Here is an 18,420-nt window from a genome sequence, read left to right on the forward strand (position 1 = left end):
TTATATTTTTTCACGACACAAACATGTGCCATGTCATATGTGTTCACGCTTTAAATGCCATTGTAATATTCACGCGATTAGTAACATATTGATTAATGTAATTATCTTAGACTGACTCAATAGCAAAAATAAATTGAATTTACTTAGCATACGACAAACTCTCATCCAATTGTGGCACGGTAAACCGATGGACCGTGAAGATGTTGAATGAAGATGCCTTGTAAACATGCATCGAGTGATTATATTTAGGAAAGAGAGAACATCTTTCCCCGTCGTTTCTTAAAAAAACACTTGTCTTGTAAATGATACTAGCAAATATGCCAGTGCGTTGTAATGGGAGAAAAGCTATTAGATTATGCACGTGCGATAGATATAAAAGAAATTCTGAACCAAATGCCAGGATGAGATAAGGACTTTTAGAATGTATTTTCATAAAGTATGTCTGGGTGATGTCATGACGAGATAAGGGACTTTTAAAAAGTCATTTAAAAAATAAAAAATGTGATGGTCTTATCACGACTTGATTTTCTAACGCGTCACAACGAAAAAAATGTCGATGATCAAACTACATTGATGGACACTGCATGAGCTAGATTGATGAGTGAGTGCCTCGCCTTGACCTAGCGTAGCGGTGTTTATAATAATCAGTAATGTGGTACCAAAAAAATATAGCTGTGTATGAATGCAAAATAGAAATTTAGTCATTTTTATATAGCTTATAAAAATTAACCCATAGAAAGTTGTGTCAATTTTTGAGGGCTCGGCGTTGTACAAGACATGGAAAACTTTTTTTATCCAAAATCGAGGGACTGAATACAATCATGAAGCGACCCCTACAGATCTCCTGCGACGGTTCATTATATTCATTATTTATGGATCTGTTTTAATTCTTGTGAACATATTCCAAACTTTAATAGACATTTTTTTAATTCTCTAATGTTTTTCGAATATTGGGTATTTTTTAAAAATCATGAACATTTTTTATTCCCTGAAAAATTATTTGAAATCGTAATAGTTTTTTTATAATACGTGAACAATTTTTTGAAATCATGATCATTTTATGATTTTCCGAATGTTTTTTTAATTCACAAACAGTTTATAATTTTTCAAGACTTTTTTTGAAATATTGTTCTTATGGAAATCACGAATAAATTTAAAGAAGAAGAAACTAAAACAGAAATGAGAACGTGAAAGCAAAAAATAAAATAGAAAACAAGGGCGTTGCAGCCTGCAAATAGGCCGGCCCATTACTGTGTGCGGGAGGAGTAGGCGCGCTTGCGAGAGAAAAAAAGGAGAGATAAAAAGTGGGCAGGCTGGGGATCAAACCCTGATCTCTGTAGTGGAGACGTGCGGTGCTGGCCACTCCGCTCAGCATATCTTCGTGTTATATTAGGGGATCTCAGCATATATAAACCAGAACCAACAGTGCGATGCGTGAATCGTTTTTTACCACTTATGGGTGGCATTGGTGGGTAATTTTTGCCAACTTCGAGGGTATTTTTTATGACGTACGTACAGAAATCCAAATCTCTTTATTATTAGGTAAAGATTTACATGGTCAAAATTATCTCAATCCATCAACCGTCAAGAGAATAGTTACAGATACTCTAAAAAAAGAATAGTTATAGACAAGTAAAAAAATATTTTTGACAATAATTCATATCTAACATTAATTAGACTATTTTTATCATTTTTATTGGGCAAAAAACAAACCAAACAAAAAGAATTTGCAACACACACTATTTATAGCATTCAGGTCCCCCAGGTGCTACTATGGCGGTAGCCACTTGCCACATCATCGCGTTGATCAGAAGCCTACTGCCGTTGACCATGAAGATAACCCGTTATATTCTACCGTCAACATCTACGACGGTAAGAAAATGATTAGATACAAACTTTTTTTACAAACAGGATCAAATCATGCTAAATTTTTGCATAAGGGTCACAATAGTGAATTTGGCCCCGTTGTGATGCCCTAACGGAGTAGCATGCCTCGAAGGATCCTCGGGGTACGAACCAACCTGTGGTTGCATGATTAGAGGGACTGGTATCCTCAGCTAACCTGTGCCGTCTCAGTTTCTTGGAGATGCTCATAGGATGTATGTGTGCGTTCGTAGAATGAGTGTATGCGCGTATATATATATATATATATATGAACGCTTGTGTCTGTAGTAGTGATGTTCAAGAAAAAAAACCTCGGGGTGGACCAAAGGAGTACACGCCGTTGCGGCTGCCGCGGCACCCACCCGCAGCGACAGGGTCGTACGCCTCCCATCACCAACCAGCCGCACTCCCACTGACAAAACGGGGCAGACCCACCCCTGGCGGCAAGTGGCGCCACACAAAAAAAATTCCCTCCGTCGGCGTCGTTTACCAGTCGCCTCCCCCCGCCCGGGTCGTCGGTCTCGTCTCGGCGGCCTCTCGCTCCCTCCGGTCCTCGCACACGGTTTCCATCCCGCCCCACCAAAGATCCGATCAAACCAAAGGCGCCATCCTTGTCCCGGTCGGCGCCTTCCTCGCCATTTCCGCGTACACGTCTCAGCCTGGATCTTGTGGCTTCCGCGGTGGCGGAGCATTCGGCGCGCGGTGGCTCAGCTATAGCTGCCTATATCCTCCGGTGAGTCCCCGTTTCCTCCGAGCTCCCCGAGGCCGATTGCGATGATGCTTCCTCTGCGCGTGGTTAGGTTGCTTCCCTGCTTGATTGCTAGCTCGCCTCTGCCGCACCGCCTGTCGCAATGGTCGCTAGCCTAGTGCCGCGTTCTTGGTTCTTGGGGTTACTTCTCTGTTGTGGGATTTCTCTGTAGCCGTAGGGCTGCGCTTCTCGATGCTTTACTTGTTGCAGCCGCTAGCTCGCGTGTTTAATCTGGGAGCTATAGAAGCGGGGCCTGTCGCGGTGTTGTTTCTGAAACTGACAGGGCTGCGGATAAGGCTCCATCAAGCTCCAGTTTTGCTGTGATTGTGCTAGGGGACGCCAGGTTCGGTAATCGTACGGGGCGCCGTCTCAATCCTTTTTGTTTGCTTTCCCTTACTGCTTTCAGTTGACACATGGGTGAATTTGTCTCTCATGGCTAGTTCGATCTGTCTATAAGTGCAATTTTGTCTAGAGTGGTGGTCTTGTTTTGTCATCTATGTTTGTTAGTTGCGTGCATTGTCAAGTTGCTTACTATAAATATGCAAAGGCCCCAGTGTTGTACTACATGTAAAAGTATCAGTTGTAGATGTTTTGTGGCAAATGACAAGAATGGAAAGGGAGGCAGTTTCGTTATTGGTTAGGAGGATAATTCATTTACTCACCAGTTATGATCATGTCATCTCTCGAGTTGTACTAGCTATTCCTTTATTCATTCATCACGAATGACTAAATTAAATCTTTTACACATTTGCTGTTTGCATTGTAGCACTGTACCACTACAAGGGAAAAGAGGACAAGTATTGCTCTGAAGTGAGATACGCTTGGGGGCAGATTTTGGAGAACTCTTGGTCTAAGGTGTGAGAGATTTGGAGGTATATTTTGGACAACTTGTGGCCTAAAGTGAGATAGGTCTGGAGGCAAACTATTGTGTCCGTCAGCGTGCTAATTTGGGACATCGGATACAAATGAGGCACAGCACACTTCTTTACTGGAGGACCGGAGACAGATAACGTTATGGTAGCCGCTACAGCTACAGAAATGTTTCTTGTGTGCTTTGAATCCTTGTGCCCCTGTTTTCGCTCAAAAAGGAAGGATGGAAGTGAAGATCCTGTTCTTGCAAAAGACGGAAATTCCTGTAAGCAAAATGACGAATTTTCATATACGGGTCATGAAACCTGTTAACACACTGAATCAATGCCTAACTTATTTTTTGTGATGAAATTTAAATGCAAATTTTGTGGTTATCAACACTTTGCCACCGTTTGACATATTGTTCCCTTCCTTTTTCAGTGAGTTCTTCTGAAATGAGGTCAATTTCTGACAGAATTCCCTCGAGTCCTCTTCGGGTACCTGCAAGTCCATCTAGATTTTCATTATCTTCACCGCCAAGTAGAAATGATCCATTGAACCTCAGTCTTGAAACTGTTATTAAACTGACACGTAACTTTTCACCGGCCTTGATGATTGGCGAAAGTTATTTTGGAAAGGCCTACAGAATGGACTTGCAAAATGGCCTTGTTGTGGCTATTAAAAGGGCAAGAAAGGTAGTTTATTTTTTCTGGCAACTAAACTAGAGATTTGCATAAGTACAATGACTGAACTATTATTGTTTATTCTGGTTGCTTTAATTCCACTCTATTAGGTTTAGCTAAAAGCCTAATTAGACACGACACTTCATGAGGTTTAGAAGTTCTATTATACTCCAGCCTAGCTTTCATTGTCTAGCTTAGCTTTGTTTTCTGTCGAATTTTCTAGGTTTGTTCAGGTTTTGTATAGTTAGTTTTTTCTCCCTTTTGGGGGAGGCTGCTAGCCTCTTTTTGGTCGTTTGGGTCAAAGTCACTGTGGATGGTTTGTAATATACAATGGCACGCCTTTCGACGCTTGTTTCAGAGAGAAGAAGTCCTGTTTGGGCTGAAACATTTTTAGATTGTTTACTGAGCTTATCATCCACTGCTCTCTCTTGGGTGGAATCAAGAAAGAACAAGAAATTGGCTAATGCATGTTTAGGTAGACCCAGTTGTTGATTGATCCATATGTGCGTAGACCAACATAAGAATAACAGGGTTATGCATCAATAAAACATGCTGCATTGCATTCTTCATTCCAGTAGTTGTGCATTGCTCTTATATCTTTTATGTGTTGTGTAAGCCTGTTCACTAGTCGGATTTTTTTTTCCTCTCCGCAATCCGGATAGCTGTTGATAATAATTGGGTACCTTCACTTCTTTTTACCGCTGTTTGAGTTGTGATTCTGATATGGTCTATTTTCCCAGGAACATTTTGCTTCTTTACATGCAGAATTCAAAAATGAAATTGCACTACTAAAAAAAATCGAACACAGGAATCTGGTCCAGTTACTTGGATATATTGACAAAGGGAATGAAAGAATTGTCATAACCGAGTTTGTGTCAAATGGCACTCTTAGGGAACATTTGGATGGTATGCTGCAAACCAGATTGCTGCTTTATTTGATTCCTTCTCAGGATGAACAGTAACATTTTTATATTGTCTTTCAGGACAACATGGGCTAATATTGGGCTTCAGTCAGCGGCTTGAAATAGCCATAGATGTTGCCCATGGATTGACTTATCTGCATCTATATGCAGGTACACCTTTGCCTACATGTTTTCATTTGCTGAGTATAGAACTGTCAAGTAAAACACTAATCAAATGGTTCTACTTTTTATTCCGATTCAGTCACATATTAAGGAATTTACCTCAGCAGTAACGAAACACATGAACAAAGTATTCTTGCTGCACTGGAAGTTAATAATTTGTGGTACCCTATGTTTTTAAGGCGACACCTTACCGCCTTAGGGACGGGGGGCGCTTTGGCGCCTAGGCGACGCCTAGGCGGGCGCTTTGGACGCCTAGGCGCCCAAAGCGGTCGATTTTCCAAAGCGGAGGGGGAGCGCTTCGACGCCTAGGCGTCGCCTAGGCGTCGCCTTAGGGACGCCTTTAAAACATAGGTGGTACCTGTCAGCTGTCATGATGGCATACGTTTTTGGAAATTATTTTGGCTGTCCGTTGCCTTGAGAAAATGTCATGTACATGTACTCCAGCTTTTTATTAAGTGGGCCTAACGTGTTTTAAGAGTGCGTGCAAATAAGCATTTGCTGTGCAAGTTTAACAGTCACAAGAATTTGAGGCTATGCTTAACAAGGGCACACAATCCTAATTTGCATGCGCGACCTAAATTATGAATTTAGTGAATCACAAGGATCAGCCACGTGACTAGATTTCTTTTGTGTGTCCTCCATTTAAATGCAAGATTTAGCTAACTGCATGAATATAAAATTATCTATTCAATAGAAGTAAACTTGTATAACATACTTTTGCTCTTTAGTATTTTGATGCATCCACAGGTAAAAAGACGCATTGTAATTTGATTGTTCCTGCTGGCGATTTGCATATATCTTTTCTTAAATTATAATGCAATCTTATGCTTTTAGAGAAGCCCATTATACACCGGGATGTGAAGTCATCAAACATTCTACTAACTGAAGGCTTCAGGGCAAAAGTAGCCGACTTCGGATTTGCAAGAATTGGTTCAACAGATCCAGGCCAGTCAGAGATTCAAACTGATGTGAAAGGAACAGCTGGCTATGTGGATCCAGAGTATCTGCGGACAAACTATCTGACAGTCAAGAGTGATGTGTTCTCTTACGGCATCTTGCTCCTGGAAATCCTATCAGGTCGTCGTCCTATTGAGGTGAACAGAGGAGGAAGAGAAAAGATTACCGTGCGATGGGTATGTCTTTGCTTTCCTCTCTTATGTTTATACTATTTCAGTCGTTGATATCCTGTTTAATTTTTTAATCAGCTAAGCTTTACTAGTTAGCTCTGTTATGAATCAAGTATGTTGCTCAAGATTTCTCTTTAGTGGTACCCCGTGAAAGGTAGATCAAACCACTTTCGAAACAATTTGTAAACAAGCACAACTAGAAATAGAAGAAAAAAAACTCGACCAACAGGCACTAGCACTGGTGCCATTTTAGTTTAGGAGAACCATGAGCACCCATGGAAGCTAGGTTTCACATGGGATGGGATGGGCAAGCAGCGGTGCCTCTAATCTAACCGAGTGACGCTCAGTTCTTACAAGCAGAAAACAGAAATGTAGTACTCAATGCCAGCATAGTTTCAAGAATGAGCTTCAGAACATAAAACTGCGAACTAGTTATTCAATCATTTATTTGGGTCAATTCATTGCATCCTCGTACTCTTATCTGTGTTTTTCTGTGTTCACTCGTTTGGGTAGGTGATGTGTGTGCCTTCCTTTGATGATTAATAATGTGATATTTTGTTACAAGTTAAACCACACACTATACAGCCCCCTCCATGTGTACACAGAAAAAAAGAACTATTGTCACAGTATCTCGGATATCAGATACTACTCCCTCCGTTCCCAAATATTTGTCTTTCTAGGCATTTCAAATGGACACAACATACGGATGCATGTAGACATATTTTAGAGTGTAGATTCACTCATTTTGTTCCGTATGTAGTCACTTGTTGAAATCTCTAGAAAGACAAATATTTAGGAACGGAGGGAGTACTACTTATCTTTAACTCATTTTAACCGAAAACACACACCAGTAACTGCTTATCCCATCTATTGCCACTTAGATTCTACAAGTCATGAGTCATCTAAGGTTTGGTATAATGCCTTTGATGCAGGCCTTCGAGAGATATAACAAAGGCAATGTCCAGGAGATACTGGATCCGATGTTGACCGAATCAGTAAACGAGGACATACTGAATAAGATTTTCGATGTAATGTTCCAATGCGTCGCTCCTACTCGTGCGGACAGGCCACATATGAAAGAGGTTGTGGAGAAGCTCTGGAAGATACGGAGGGACTATGCTAAAACCCAAAACAGAGCAGAAGGATCTCTTTAAACCATCTTGCACTGGGTTATTGACTGCTGTTTTTTTTCGCTTGAGAGAACATGGGTGGACTCAGTTCTTGTTAAGGCTGAACATTGCCGTGCATTTTTGTCAAACACGAACAGCTGAAATCTGTACAGGGTTGTAACACTATTGTTGCACATTGTGTATATAGCTGTGTTCATGATCAAGAGATCGATCTGATGCACGTTGACCTGGAACGGATGAATTCCGTGTAGAGGCACTGTTCAGTGTTTCAGTGATCTGTGCCCTGGAGAAAGTGCAGTGGTGCAGATTGCAGTGCAGCTTCTGCGTGTGTAGTTTTAGAAACTGTATAAGCATTGTCGAGTTGTATAAGATTCAGGAAGAGACTGAAATTATTATTATTTTCTTTTCTGTTCTTTTCTGTAGTATATACTCTGCCTGAACTTCACAGAATAAGAAGAGACAGCCATTCCATAGAAAATAATAAAAGTGCAATATCAAAAGTACTCATTTCTTCAGTTCTTGCAACCTTGTACAATTTAATTTTTTGCAGCTTCTTCTGTTTTGTTTGGGTTCAATTTTGTTTTGGCTAGCCTAGGTTTGTTATTTTGCTTTGTGCTCTCTGCCTCAACTTGGCATCGTCTTCTAATATGAAAAGCTTCTCAAAATAGAGCTTCTTTTAGTGTTAGATATATCCGTATTTAGACAAATGTAAAACAAGTAATTCAGAACGGAGGAAGTACAAAACAATACACATTTGTGTGCGTGTTCAAGAAAAGAAAATCTTCGAATATCCAAGCACGCATGTTTGACTTACTTGAAACTCATACACGAAAACTGACCCCAAAAAAAATTAGGATTACACATCATTGTAGTTCTAATTTCTCCAATGGGGGTGCCGATAAGCCGGAGCGGCTGTGACCGAACACTGGAGTGGGTCTCTTGTCAATTTCGTCATCTAAACTACCACATGAACCTTTGTGTTCCCGGCTCATGGCCCCAATGGAATGGTCTGGACAGAAACATCACCAGAGTGAACAAATCCACAGCAGCATATGCAGACCCCAAAGCAAGCAATTTGCCATTACTGATGACCGGGGAATTGAGCACCAGTATGACCAATGGGATTGTGTAGTATCTAAATTCGACCAACGGGGCAGGGACGAGAACCAACGCAACTGAGAAAACAAAGGACACCACCCAAACTCTTGGCTGCGATTTCCCTGTAAAGATCAGAAAAAACAACAGAAGTTTCAGTTCATTATACTTCTCAAAATTGACAACCTTTTCTAAAATTAAATGAAGAAGTTCACCTAAGATGTTGATGACTGAAAACCATGAGTACATATAGAGTGGAACCAAAATGTATTTCATCATCCAGTGAGCTTGGATGACCTTCCTCCAGATATAGAAGGTGTAATGTCTATTGTCAGCCAAAAGATACGGATGAGCAATGCTGCACCAGAAGATGAGGCTATTAGTGGGACTTCACAAACAGAAAAAAAAAGACAAAGAGAAACATTGGTCATGTATATTAGTGAAAAGTAGAATCGTCAATAATTTTCTGACATGTTTGACTGCAACTGGAGTTCTGCTCGTAGATTGCAAGCTTTGCCGAATTGAATATGTATATAGTTACTTGCCACTTAACTTCAGTTTGAATTTAAGTGAAATACTGTTGGCATTAACACAAGCCCGGTTCTGCCTTTATCAATTTTGATACTTAAAAGCGAATAAGACACATACTAGGTGTTCAGGTAACAAACCTGAATAAATGTACAGCCCCAAAGCCTAAACCAAGAGCTATCAGCATTGCCAGAGAACTAAAGGTTTTGTTCTTTCTACACCAGTGGAATAAGTCTGATACTCGTCCGGGAGTAAAATGCCACGGTAGGAGGGCAGTAGCTGACACTAGACCAAAGTACAATAACTGTGCAAAATGTGGTGAAACAACATGAGCTTCCTTGGCACCTGCATCACTCAAAGCAAGGGCCCATGTTAGCAAATTATCTACAGTATCACTTAATCAACTGCTAAGCCCTATGCAAGATGTAAAAAGAGAAATTCAACACAAGAATTTACCTAGTACTATGCCACCATTCCAGATTATAAATGCTACAAATACCACCAGAACTATTGCGAATGGTGCAAAAGTGATTAAAACTTTACACTTTGAATTCCATAACTTGAAGCCAATGTCGAATAGTTCTTCTGTAAAACCTGTACATTAATCATAAATATTTAATATGTTGTGGAAACTGCACAGAAAAATTAAGATCATGATCGTGTAGAATTTACATCCTTCTCAACAAAAAAAAACATTTTGCATTCAGAATTAGAACGTATAAATTGATAAAATGTTGCATCTGGTGTTCTCATAACAAGAAGAAAAAGATCAATCATACAAGAAAAAGCTCTATTTTAAATTTTAAAGGACATTAGCGAGCCGCCTAGTGAATCCCAAAAGTGAAGCTACAAGCTTACAGTAAACTTTGAAAAATATATACTCCCTCCGTTTCTAAATGCAAGACCTTTTAAGATTTCAACACGGACTACATACGGATGTATATAGACATATTTTAGAGTGTAGATTCACTCATTTTGCTCCATATGTAGTCTATATTAGAATCTCTAAAAGGACTTATATTTAGGAACGGAGGGAGTATAATTTTCTCAATTAAAATAGCTGGAGTACTCACTGGTGTGCAATTTAGTAGATCCAGAAACAACTCCCCTCTTACTTATGGGGTGATTAGTTCGTCGTCTTCTCAAACCTAAAGCACTTACTTTGCTATCCCTGTCAGACACTTCTGTTCTTGACTTATTTGTTGGTTCACTGTTCTCATCAGAAAGGCAGTCACTGAGAGAAAGATCTTGTACATATGCAATGGCTCCATTGGCAGCAAAAAATATCATCCATATTACATTAGTCTGCCGGAAAAGTATTGAGAGAGCACCGAACTGCAGGCAAAAGGAACACAAATAATTAAAAGAGGCATGAAGTATATCAAGAACTTCAATGTGAAATGAGTGGTTTGGTTGTTAAATAATGATGTGGAGTGCTGAACAATCTTTTTATGAATCAACAACCTTCACCATCAAGTATGCTACAGATAAATTTTTATGGATGTACAACTTCCTGCAACTCAAGCAAGCTAAAGAAGCTCCTATTGTGAGCACAATAAATCAACAAATAGTGTATATGCTATGGTCTCCACAAAAATGCAACCTTATCTCACTGAAAGCTATAAAGAGACGCGTTCAAACACTCACCAGTGCGCTGACCCAAAACCGTTTCTTCAAGCAGGACAGGTACATCGCAAGAACTGCAGCTAATGATGCGACATCAGTATAATACAGAAAGGTAAAGAACCAGTGAACAGGATACAACGCTACAAGAATAGCATAAGCAGTTGCCTTCGTCTTGCCAATTCCTGGCTTGATACACAGAAGCAGGTCATGGACAAGAATACCGCAGACCATTGCCATTATAACATTAGTGGACCGGAGAAGTGCCGTGGTGCAAAGGGGGTCAAATGCCTCTGCTACCTTAATAGCCCATGCACCAGGGAACAGAGAAGCAACATATGCTAGAGAAATGTAGTACCTGCAAAATTGCAGACAACAGTTCATCACAAGAAAAAAATGAGTTTGAAGCAATAAGGAGTAGTGGAAGCTCACAGGCCAGGAGGGGTGGTGATCATGGGATCCCACGTTAAGAAATCTCCACGGCAATATTGCTGCGCCTGGGGAACATGGAATATCTCATCCTACAAACAAACAATAAAGTGGTAGTGGATATGTTATCATGTTCTTTTCGGAAGCATATTGTGCCATACACATTTTCAGAATGAGAATACAGCGAGATTAGACAAAAGTAAGAATCCTAAGGATCTTGCAAAAGCTCTGCCTATGCCTCACATCTGCTTATCGAATCTAATTTTTTCGTAGAACTCAACTTTCTATATAACTACGAAACTATAACACCAAATTCCTTCATGTAAAAGATGTAATAACGTTTTTCCACATGAGAACCGATGTTATCATATCTATGCAAATGCTTACAGCATTGGGCAAACGATTGTCATTGCAATTTCAAACCCTATCACCTCGTTCGGATGTTGATATTGAGGCCTTGAAATTGATATTGGCATTGGGCAGCCCGAATGCCATTGTTCGGATGGTTAGGGTATTGCCTGGCTGAATTGGGCCAAGATATTGGCTGGCTCACATTCACAGCCCATGTAGCTGTTGCCGAATTCAGAGCAGAGGAGCTCGACTTTGCCTGATATTCGGGATCGAGCGCCTAACTTACCGCTTCGCCCGCGCTCGAGGGAAAATAAACAGGCAACCGACCGAGAGAGGACACGAACAGAGACACGACAGGGAGCTCCGACGGCGCAGGTCAGACCTCTCCGCCCTCCTCCTCCTCCTTCTCTCTTCTCTCCTTTCTCCGGCGGGTCCGCTCCTCCCCCGCATGCGCCCACCTCCATGCGCGTCCACCTGACCCATCCCGCGCGCTTGTCCCTCTGTACACCCGCCTCCCATGGCAGATGGCACGACCGCCGCTTCCCCCATGACTGCTTCTTCCTGTAGCCCCGTTGCCACCATCCCCTAGCTCCCTCCATAACCCTACACAGAATCCCTAATCCCCTCTAATCCCCGCCCACATGTGCTAGTATTCTGAGTTTTTTTTCTTAACCTTTTGCAGCTCATAGTCGTGAGATGTTGATACAAATTTTGCTTTTGGTCCTTCTGTTTTGGTACTCGGCATGCCATGATGTGGAAGACAATGCATTAGTAGCTGATGCTGAAGTGTTTATTTAATTTGGCATACGCCCTAATGTACATGTTGAAAACCACTGTCGAAATTGATCTGAATGATTCTTCATATTCTGCTGTGGAGTGCTTGAACTGCACAGATCTGATTTTCATCTTTGTAGTGTCGTGTATGTACGAGCTCATTTATTCAGCCGGTGTTTGTCTGAATTATGAAAGCTCATGCATTTCAGATTCAGAACGCTAGTTCACATGGTAGTTGCTACTGTCCAGAGTGTTGTCTCAGAACAATACTTGCTACTGCTCCTTACATATATATAGTTGGTACTAAAAACCAATGACAAAATGTATAGGTACCAGTGTACTGACACCATTTTCTTTATAAAGAAATTACATCAAAGTGCAATTCCAATGTAGAGAATGATCATCCAAACAAGCTTCGGAATTTAGCCTCTCATGCGAATTCCAAATGTCAATATCGTGCACATCCAAACAACCAAATTCAAGTTCAATGTCAATATCAAAGTCTGGGAGATTTGATATTGGAGCCAATTCAATTCCATGGCCCTTAATATCAACATCCAAACGGAGTGTATGTGGTTTTCAGTGAAAAAAATAAATCCTAACGCATGACGATATTGTGAAACAAATGGTATTGTTGGTTCCTAAAGTTAGTACAAAGTTGAGTCATCTATTTTGGAACGGAGGGAGTAGTAATTAGCATTTATTCAGATAACTAGAGTGCCGGAATACTACTATACTTCATCATCAGACTATAAGCAAGTGACATTAGACATGCATATCCTGGCAAGAGGACTCACCATGTAGGGGTCAGGCACGATGGAGTCAACCAAGGCGGCGATCGGGATAGCCCATGCGGCCACCGCGGCGGCAACGGCCAGCCTTCCCATCCCGCAGGCGGGGCTCTCAACTCCGGGAAGCCCACTTGAGAGAGCCAGCACGCTTCAGATCCAGTTCAGCGCTCAGAACTCGGAAGCACAGAGCTCATCACACGAGTCCTTACTAGGTTTTGTCGGAAGCTATGCAGCTTGCAGAAGGACCGCGGCGTCGGGAGCGAGTTCGCCGGTGAGACGGCGCGGCCGGACGGCTACGCTGCTGCTGCTGCTGCTGCTGCCGGCGTCTCGCCGGAGGTCTCAGGCTAGACCGGTGGAGATTTCAGCCGCAACACCTAGGCCCAGCGTCTGTAACAACATACCGGTTCGGGCAGGCCCACGGCTCTGCAAGCCCAACACACTGGCCCGGCCCAACCACCGTCAGGTACCTAGCGAACGGGAAAGAGGGCGAGGTCTCATTATTCGTTGCGCTTAGATCTCCCACCCTCTGATCTCTCCCGAGGCGCGAGCAGGAAGACGCCGGCGGGCGGCTCCGGCGACCGGAGACTCTGCGGTCTTCGCTCCGCCCTTTCCATGTGAGCAGCTCCTACTCTTCTTCTCCCCCATCTCGAGTTTTCTTAGGTTTGGATGGGTCGATCTAGTCTTTGGTTAACCAGCAGCAGATAGCTTGTCAAAAGAAGCGGTAGTGTAGGTCTAATCGTATTGAGCAGAGCACAGCACGTACAGTTGAATACTGACTTCGCTATTTGTAGCTAGACATAGGGTCTTGGCAAAGCCAGGCCAAGAAGGAATTGCTATAGAAGTGATGACCAGTGGAAGTAGAATTATATTGGGATCTGATGAATGGGTGGGATATGAGAAAGTCTGTGTTGTATTGTTTAAGCACATTGGTCTTAAAATAATAGTGATCAAAGTATCTTCAAATCTGCCCAATAATAATTATTTTTCTTGATTTTCTCATAATGCTTGATGCACTCTTAGATCACTTGGGGCCTCCACGAAATAGTCCCTCTGATTTTGACAGAATCTCCAATCCAATATAAGCTGGCGTTCACCATCTTGCAAACGATTGCTCTAAACAATTGCAGCGAGATGCCCAGAACTTCTTGAACCAGACTTGGCTTAACTATGGTATCAATTTCAGTCACAAACCCACCTATACTTGAGAAGGATATGTTGTGTTTGTTATGGTTTTATACTGTTATTCTACTCTGAGCAGTGTGCAATTGTTAAAATTTTGCTCCGTGACTCATGGTTTCATGATGGAGACAAACCTTGGAATCGAAAGGGTTTAGGCTTAGTAGAACTAAAACTGAGTACATGATGTGCGGTCTCAGTACTACTAGGTGTGAGGAGGAGGAGGTTAGCCTTGATGGGCAGGTGGTGCCTCAGGAGGACACCTTTCGATATTTGGGGTCAATGCTCCAGGAGGATGGGGGTATTGATGAAGATGTGAACCATCGAATCAAAGCCGGATGGATGAAGTGGCGCCAAGTTTCTAGCATTCTCTGTGACAAGAGAGTGCCACAAAAGCTAAAAGGCAAGTTCTACAGGACGGCGATTCGACCCGCAATGTTGTAGGGCGCTGAGTGTTGGCTAACTAAAAGGTGACATGTTCAACAGTTAGGTGTGGCGGAGATGCTTATGTTGAGATGGATGTGTGGCCACACGAGGAAGGATCGAGTCCGGAATGATGATATACGGGATAGAGTTGGGGTAGCTCCAATTGAAGAGAAGCTTGTCCAACATCGTCTGAGATGGTTTGGGCATATTCAGCGCAGACCTCCGGAAGCTCCGGTGCATAGCGGACGGCTAAAACGTGCGAGAATGTCAAGAGAGGTCGGGGTATACCGAATTTGACATGGGAGGAGTCCGTTAAGAGGGACCTGAAGGATTGGAGTATCACCAAAGAACTAACTATGGACAGGGGTGCATGGAATCTTGCTATTCATGTGCCAGAGCCATGAGTTGGTCGCGAGATCTTATGTGTTTCACCTCTAGCCTACCCCAACTTGTTTGGGACTAAAGGCTTTGTTGTTGTTGTTGGGACTCATGGTTTCATGTTAATGGAACTGGGGCGGCGATGCCCTGTTTCTCTAAATAAAATGTTAAAATTTTAGTGATAGAACTAGATAAAACCTATGAATGCGCCCCTTTCACATATCAGTTTTCACGCACACTCAAATCTCTAACATCTGGCCAAATGGGAGTCATCCAATGAACTACGATTTTATCACACAAAAAACTATTTGAGTCTTAACAGCAACAGAGCCATGTGTACTTAGGGTTTCTGCATTTTCTTCTTCTTGGGGTTTACAAACTATTTATAGGAAAAACACAAATTTACAGAGTTTTTGGTACAAGCACAACTTTAGTGTTAACAGCAACAAAGCCATGTGTACTCAGGGTTTTTCTACCCTTTTCTTCTTCTCTAAAATAATGATAGCAGATCTGTGTGTTCTAGAAAAAAATAACTAAGATGGTTAACCCACAGAAGTGAGAAGGCATTGTGGTTTGCAGTTAAAGTCTCTTAGTACAAAGCAACGGAAGGCATGCACATCAGTAATCAGTTATAGCTTTACAGATAGACTAACAACAAAAATGCAGAAGGATATGCCAAACTTTTGAATGCACAAATGCTATCCTTCTGGAGCTAGGGTAGTGGTGCATTTTTATTTTTATTTTGCTGCTGGTTAGTTTGTTTGCTCAGCTGTATTTCCTCCCAACCATCAAACTTATTTAATTTTATTTTGTTTGCAACATCTGAAGATTGCTACCAGAGTGAAACTAGTCTGTTGGTGGAAATGGCCAGTACAGCATGCTTCGTGATTGTAAGTAAGAACGACATCCCAATCTATGAGGCAGAGGTTGGGTCTGCACCCAAAGTATGTGTCCTGCACCCCATTTTCTTTCTATCTATTGTATTTAGCTATATAACTTGGTAAAAATGTCCCCGGATATGAAAAATAGAAATAGTTAATAGATAAGCATAAATCATATTGGATCATGCCCCCTAGCAAAAAATCTATATGAGATAGCCATTAACGGAGTTCTGCAAATTTCCTTCTCTGAGTTAAAACAGTGTTGCATGTGGTAGCTTTGCCCCTGTATACATGGTTTTCTGGCGGTTTCTATTCTTGATGCCTCCTGGTTAACTTTCATAATTTCATCTGTTCCCAGGAAATTTAAGAACTTCTATGTAATAGTGTTAATTTATATACAATTATATGTTGGACTCTTCTTGACATGGGGTGACTGGGTTCTGTTCCTCTGAAGTGGTGGTCATATTGAATTACTATTAATTTACATGTCTAATCTTCTGGCATTTACTTTCCCTCTCAGAAAGAAGATCTGGCTTATCACCATCAGTTCATCCTGCATGCTGCGTTAGATGTTGTTCAGGACCTAGCATGGACCACAAATGCAATGTGAGATTCTATTGGCTGGTTAATTTTGTTTTGTAGGATACCAAAAAAAATTGTGTTCAATACGCATTCAAAAATACCACAGCTCACAAATAGTCTTCTTATATACTACTAACTATTATATTGTTTCCCTCATCTAACCCTTTCTGCATTTTATGTTATTTTCAGGTTCCTGAGGTCGGTTGATAGATTTAATGACCTTGTGGTGTCTGTTTATGTAACCGCTGGTCATACTAGATTCATGTTGCTTCACGATTCACGCAGCGAGGATGGAATAAAAAGCTTTTTTCAAGAGGTCCATGAACTTTACATCAAGGTAAGATGATTATCGATCGGTCCTTCACAATCTGGAGAATCCTCTTGTCGCATTTTAGTCTGCTATAAATAAATGCTCAGTTAAGTGCACACATACGTCAATTGTCAAATCATGCGTACTGAACAGTAATGCCACTGAGTATCTATTTTTGTGGTGAACATAATTTTTGGCGTCGGTTTATTATCTTTTGCTATGCTTTTATCAAGATGCTCCGTCTGTGTCAAGGTGATGGCACTTGTCTACCCTGTAAATAGGCAACCGATGGGTGGACGATATGTATGGGTCAAAATCGCATGGGTTGCTTACGAGTCCCATACCTTGCAAAGTTACTTTCCCTAAAAAAGGCATGCAAGGTTACTTGCTGATGCAGAATTGGGCACTGTTTCCATAACAAATCTTGACAAGCGTCTGCAGTCTCGTTCTAGAAGATCCTACATGTATCAGTTAGGGTCTTGATATTTTTTTTTCCAACCGGGCTCACACCCCTTTCCATTGATCTCTTAACGGAAATAATCAGTACAGAGCAGTAATCTGACACCACAAGAGAACTGAAAACTAACAGACATAAGGGAGTGGGAAAGGGATGAGCGAGTTGGAGCCTTAACAGGAAACCCGCTGTGGATGCTCAAGCTCGAGGTATCCACCGCGGGGCGAAAACCTAAGGGTCTTACAAATCTCGTGTTTATTTTTTTCCTGCAGATATTCCTCAACCCCCTGTATCTGCCCGGCTCTCGCATCGCATCGTCTCATTTCGACACCAAGGTGAGGGCTCTCGCGAGGAAGTATCTGTAGCGTGCGGCCACGGAACTGATTGGCGCCGTAACGCGGGAGCAGGGCCGGCAAAAACACTCCACCGCCGGTGTTGTCGTGCCATCTCTGTATGCTGCTGAATCAAACTATGCACGCTCTATTTTTCTTCTTGCCGGATCCTTGCGTGTGTGCCAGTGAATCCCGGGTTTTCGGAATTGAATTCGATTTGAAAATTGCATTGTGCTGTTGCTGTACATGGCAAACCTGTACGACCTCCTTGTAGCATATGGGAGCATACTAACTAGTGGGATCGATTTGATTTCCTGTCTTTGTCCTGCATCTATCTCGCCTTTTTCCTGTGCGTGCGTGCATGATCAGATGATCAGATCTTACCTTCCTCCACCAGAGCTGTGGCTCGTATGCGCTAGGCGGAAAGGTCACAGCGCAGGATACGCTACGCGCGTGAATGCTAGTGGTACGTACTATGTTGAGCAATGCAGGGTAGTATCTGATGCAGGAGTGAGATCTGATGAGTACAGAGCCACTAAAGAAAGAAAAAGTGTCCAGTTAGCAGTAGTGTGTGTTAGCCCTGGTTGTTTTCAGTCCCAGTCCAGCCCCATCATGCACGTCTGTGTGTGTAAAAAAAAGAAGGCATCTTGGAAACTTTTTTTTCTTCTGAGGATTGGCATCTTGGAAACATGTCACACCGGCAGCTTACAGCTAGCTGTTTCCAGCGCCCTCTCTCTCTCTCTCTCTCTCTCTCTCTCTCTCTCTCTCTCTCTGCATGCGTACA

The 18,420-nt window shown here is 42.0% G+C and overlaps 3 protein-coding genes across 6 annotated transcripts; 2 read left to right on the forward strand and 1 right to left on the reverse strand.

The window, feature by feature from the left end:
* The first annotated feature begins 2,360 nt into the window (after nt 1-2,360).
* Nucleotides 2,361-7,919, forward strand: LOC119364822 (calmodulin-binding receptor-like cytoplasmic kinase 3). 3 transcript variants are annotated; one of them, XM_037630366.1, is made up of 7 exons: nt 2,361-2,617; nt 3,399-3,767; nt 3,923-4,176; nt 4,905-5,070; nt 5,148-5,237; nt 6,084-6,382; nt 7,309-7,919. In XM_037630366.1, exons 2-7 carry the CDS (start codon nt 3,647-3,649, stop codon nt 7,528-7,530), a joined length of 1,152 nt encoding a protein of 383 aa, XP_037486263.1. In that variant the 5' UTR covers nt 2,361-2,617; nt 3,399-3,646; the 3' UTR covers nt 7,531-7,919. The 3 variants fall into 3 exon arrangements, with proteins under 3 accessions (XP_037486263.1, XP_037486264.1, XP_037486265.1); XM_037630367.1 differs by lacking the exon at nt 2,361-2,617 and adding an exon at nt 2,723-2,980; XM_037630368.1 differs by lacking the exon at nt 2,361-2,617 and adding an exon at nt 2,723-2,975.
* A 324-nt stretch (nt 7,920-8,243) lies between these two features.
* On the reverse strand, nt 8,244-13,459 carry LOC119364824 (dol-P-Glc:Glc(2)Man(9)GlcNAc(2)-PP-Dol alpha-1,2-glucosyltransferase-like). 2 transcript variants are annotated; one of them, XM_037630369.1, is made up of 9 exons: nt 13,307-13,459; nt 13,104-13,227; nt 11,185-11,273; nt 10,777-11,110; nt 10,203-10,464; nt 9,586-9,723; nt 9,270-9,474; nt 8,817-8,959; nt 8,244-8,726 (listed from the first exon to the last, which is right to left on the reverse strand). In XM_037630369.1, the coding sequence occupies exons 2-9, from the start codon at nt 13,191-13,193 to the stop codon at nt 8,467-8,469; spliced, it is 1,521 nt and encodes a 506-aa protein (XP_037486266.1). In that variant the 5' UTR covers nt 13,194-13,227; nt 13,307-13,459; the 3' UTR covers nt 8,244-8,466. The 2 variants fall into 2 exon arrangements, with proteins under 2 accessions (XP_037486266.1, XP_037486267.1); XM_037630370.1 differs by lacking the exon at nt 13,307-13,459 and having other exon boundaries at nt 10,777-11,093; nt 13,104-13,156.
* Nucleotides 13,460-13,581: 122 nt separating this feature from the next.
* Nucleotides 13,582-17,957, forward strand: LOC119364825 (trafficking protein particle complex subunit 2-like). Its single transcript, XM_037630371.1, has 5 exons — nt 13,582-13,711; nt 15,906-16,021; nt 16,479-16,564; nt 16,730-16,877; nt 17,577-17,957. Exons 2-5 carry the CDS (start codon nt 15,941-15,943, stop codon nt 17,667-17,669), a joined length of 408 nt encoding a protein of 135 aa, XP_037486268.1. The 5' UTR covers nt 13,582-13,711; nt 15,906-15,940; the 3' UTR covers nt 17,670-17,957.
* The last annotated feature ends 463 nt before the right edge of the window (nt 17,958-18,420 follow it).

This window comes from Triticum dicoccoides, chromosome 2B (genome assembly GCF_002162155.2).
Source record: "Triticum dicoccoides isolate Atlit2015 ecotype Zavitan chromosome 2B, WEW_v2.0, whole genome shotgun sequence".
Taxonomy (NCBI): Eukaryota; Viridiplantae; Streptophyta; class Magnoliopsida; order Poales; family Poaceae; genus Triticum; species Triticum dicoccoides.

Bases quoted from the DNA above. Each gene is read 5' to 3' on its own strand.
- LOC119364822 (XM_037630366.1), top strand. From the start codon at position 3,647: ATGGTAGCCGCTACAGCTACAGAAATGTTTCTTGTGTGCTTTGAATCC. The intron at 4,177-4,904 runs GTAGTTTATTTT...CTATTTTCCCAG, and splicing joins CTATTAAAAGGGCAAGAAAG to GAACATTTTGCTTCTTTACA. The intron at 6,383-7,308 runs GTATGTCTTTGC...CCTTTGATGCAG, and splicing joins AAAAGATTACCGTGCGATGG to GCCTTCGAGAGATATAACAA.
- LOC119364824 (XM_037630369.1), bottom strand. From the start codon at position 13,193: ATGGGAAGGCTGGCCGTTGCCGCCGCGGTGGCCGCATGGGCTATCCCG. The intron at 8,960-9,269 runs GTTTGTTACCTG...CTTCTGGTGCAG, and splicing joins GGGGCTGTACATTTATTCAG to CATTGCTCATCCGTATCTTT. The intron at 8,727-8,816 runs GTGAACTTCTTC...TGATCTTTACAG, and splicing joins TTCAGTCATCAACATCTTAG to GGAAATCGCAGCCAAGAGTT.
- LOC119364825 (XM_037630371.1), top strand. From the start codon at position 15,941: ATGGCCAGTACAGCATGCTTCGTGATTGTAAGTAAGAACGACATCCCA. The intron at 16,022-16,478 runs GTATGTGTCCTG...TTTCCCTCTCAG, and splicing joins AGGTTGGGTCTGCACCCAAA to AAAGAAGATCTGGCTTATCA. The intron at 16,565-16,729 runs GTGAGATTCTAT...TGTTATTTTCAG, and splicing joins GCATGGACCACAAATGCAAT to GTTCCTGAGGTCGGTTGATA.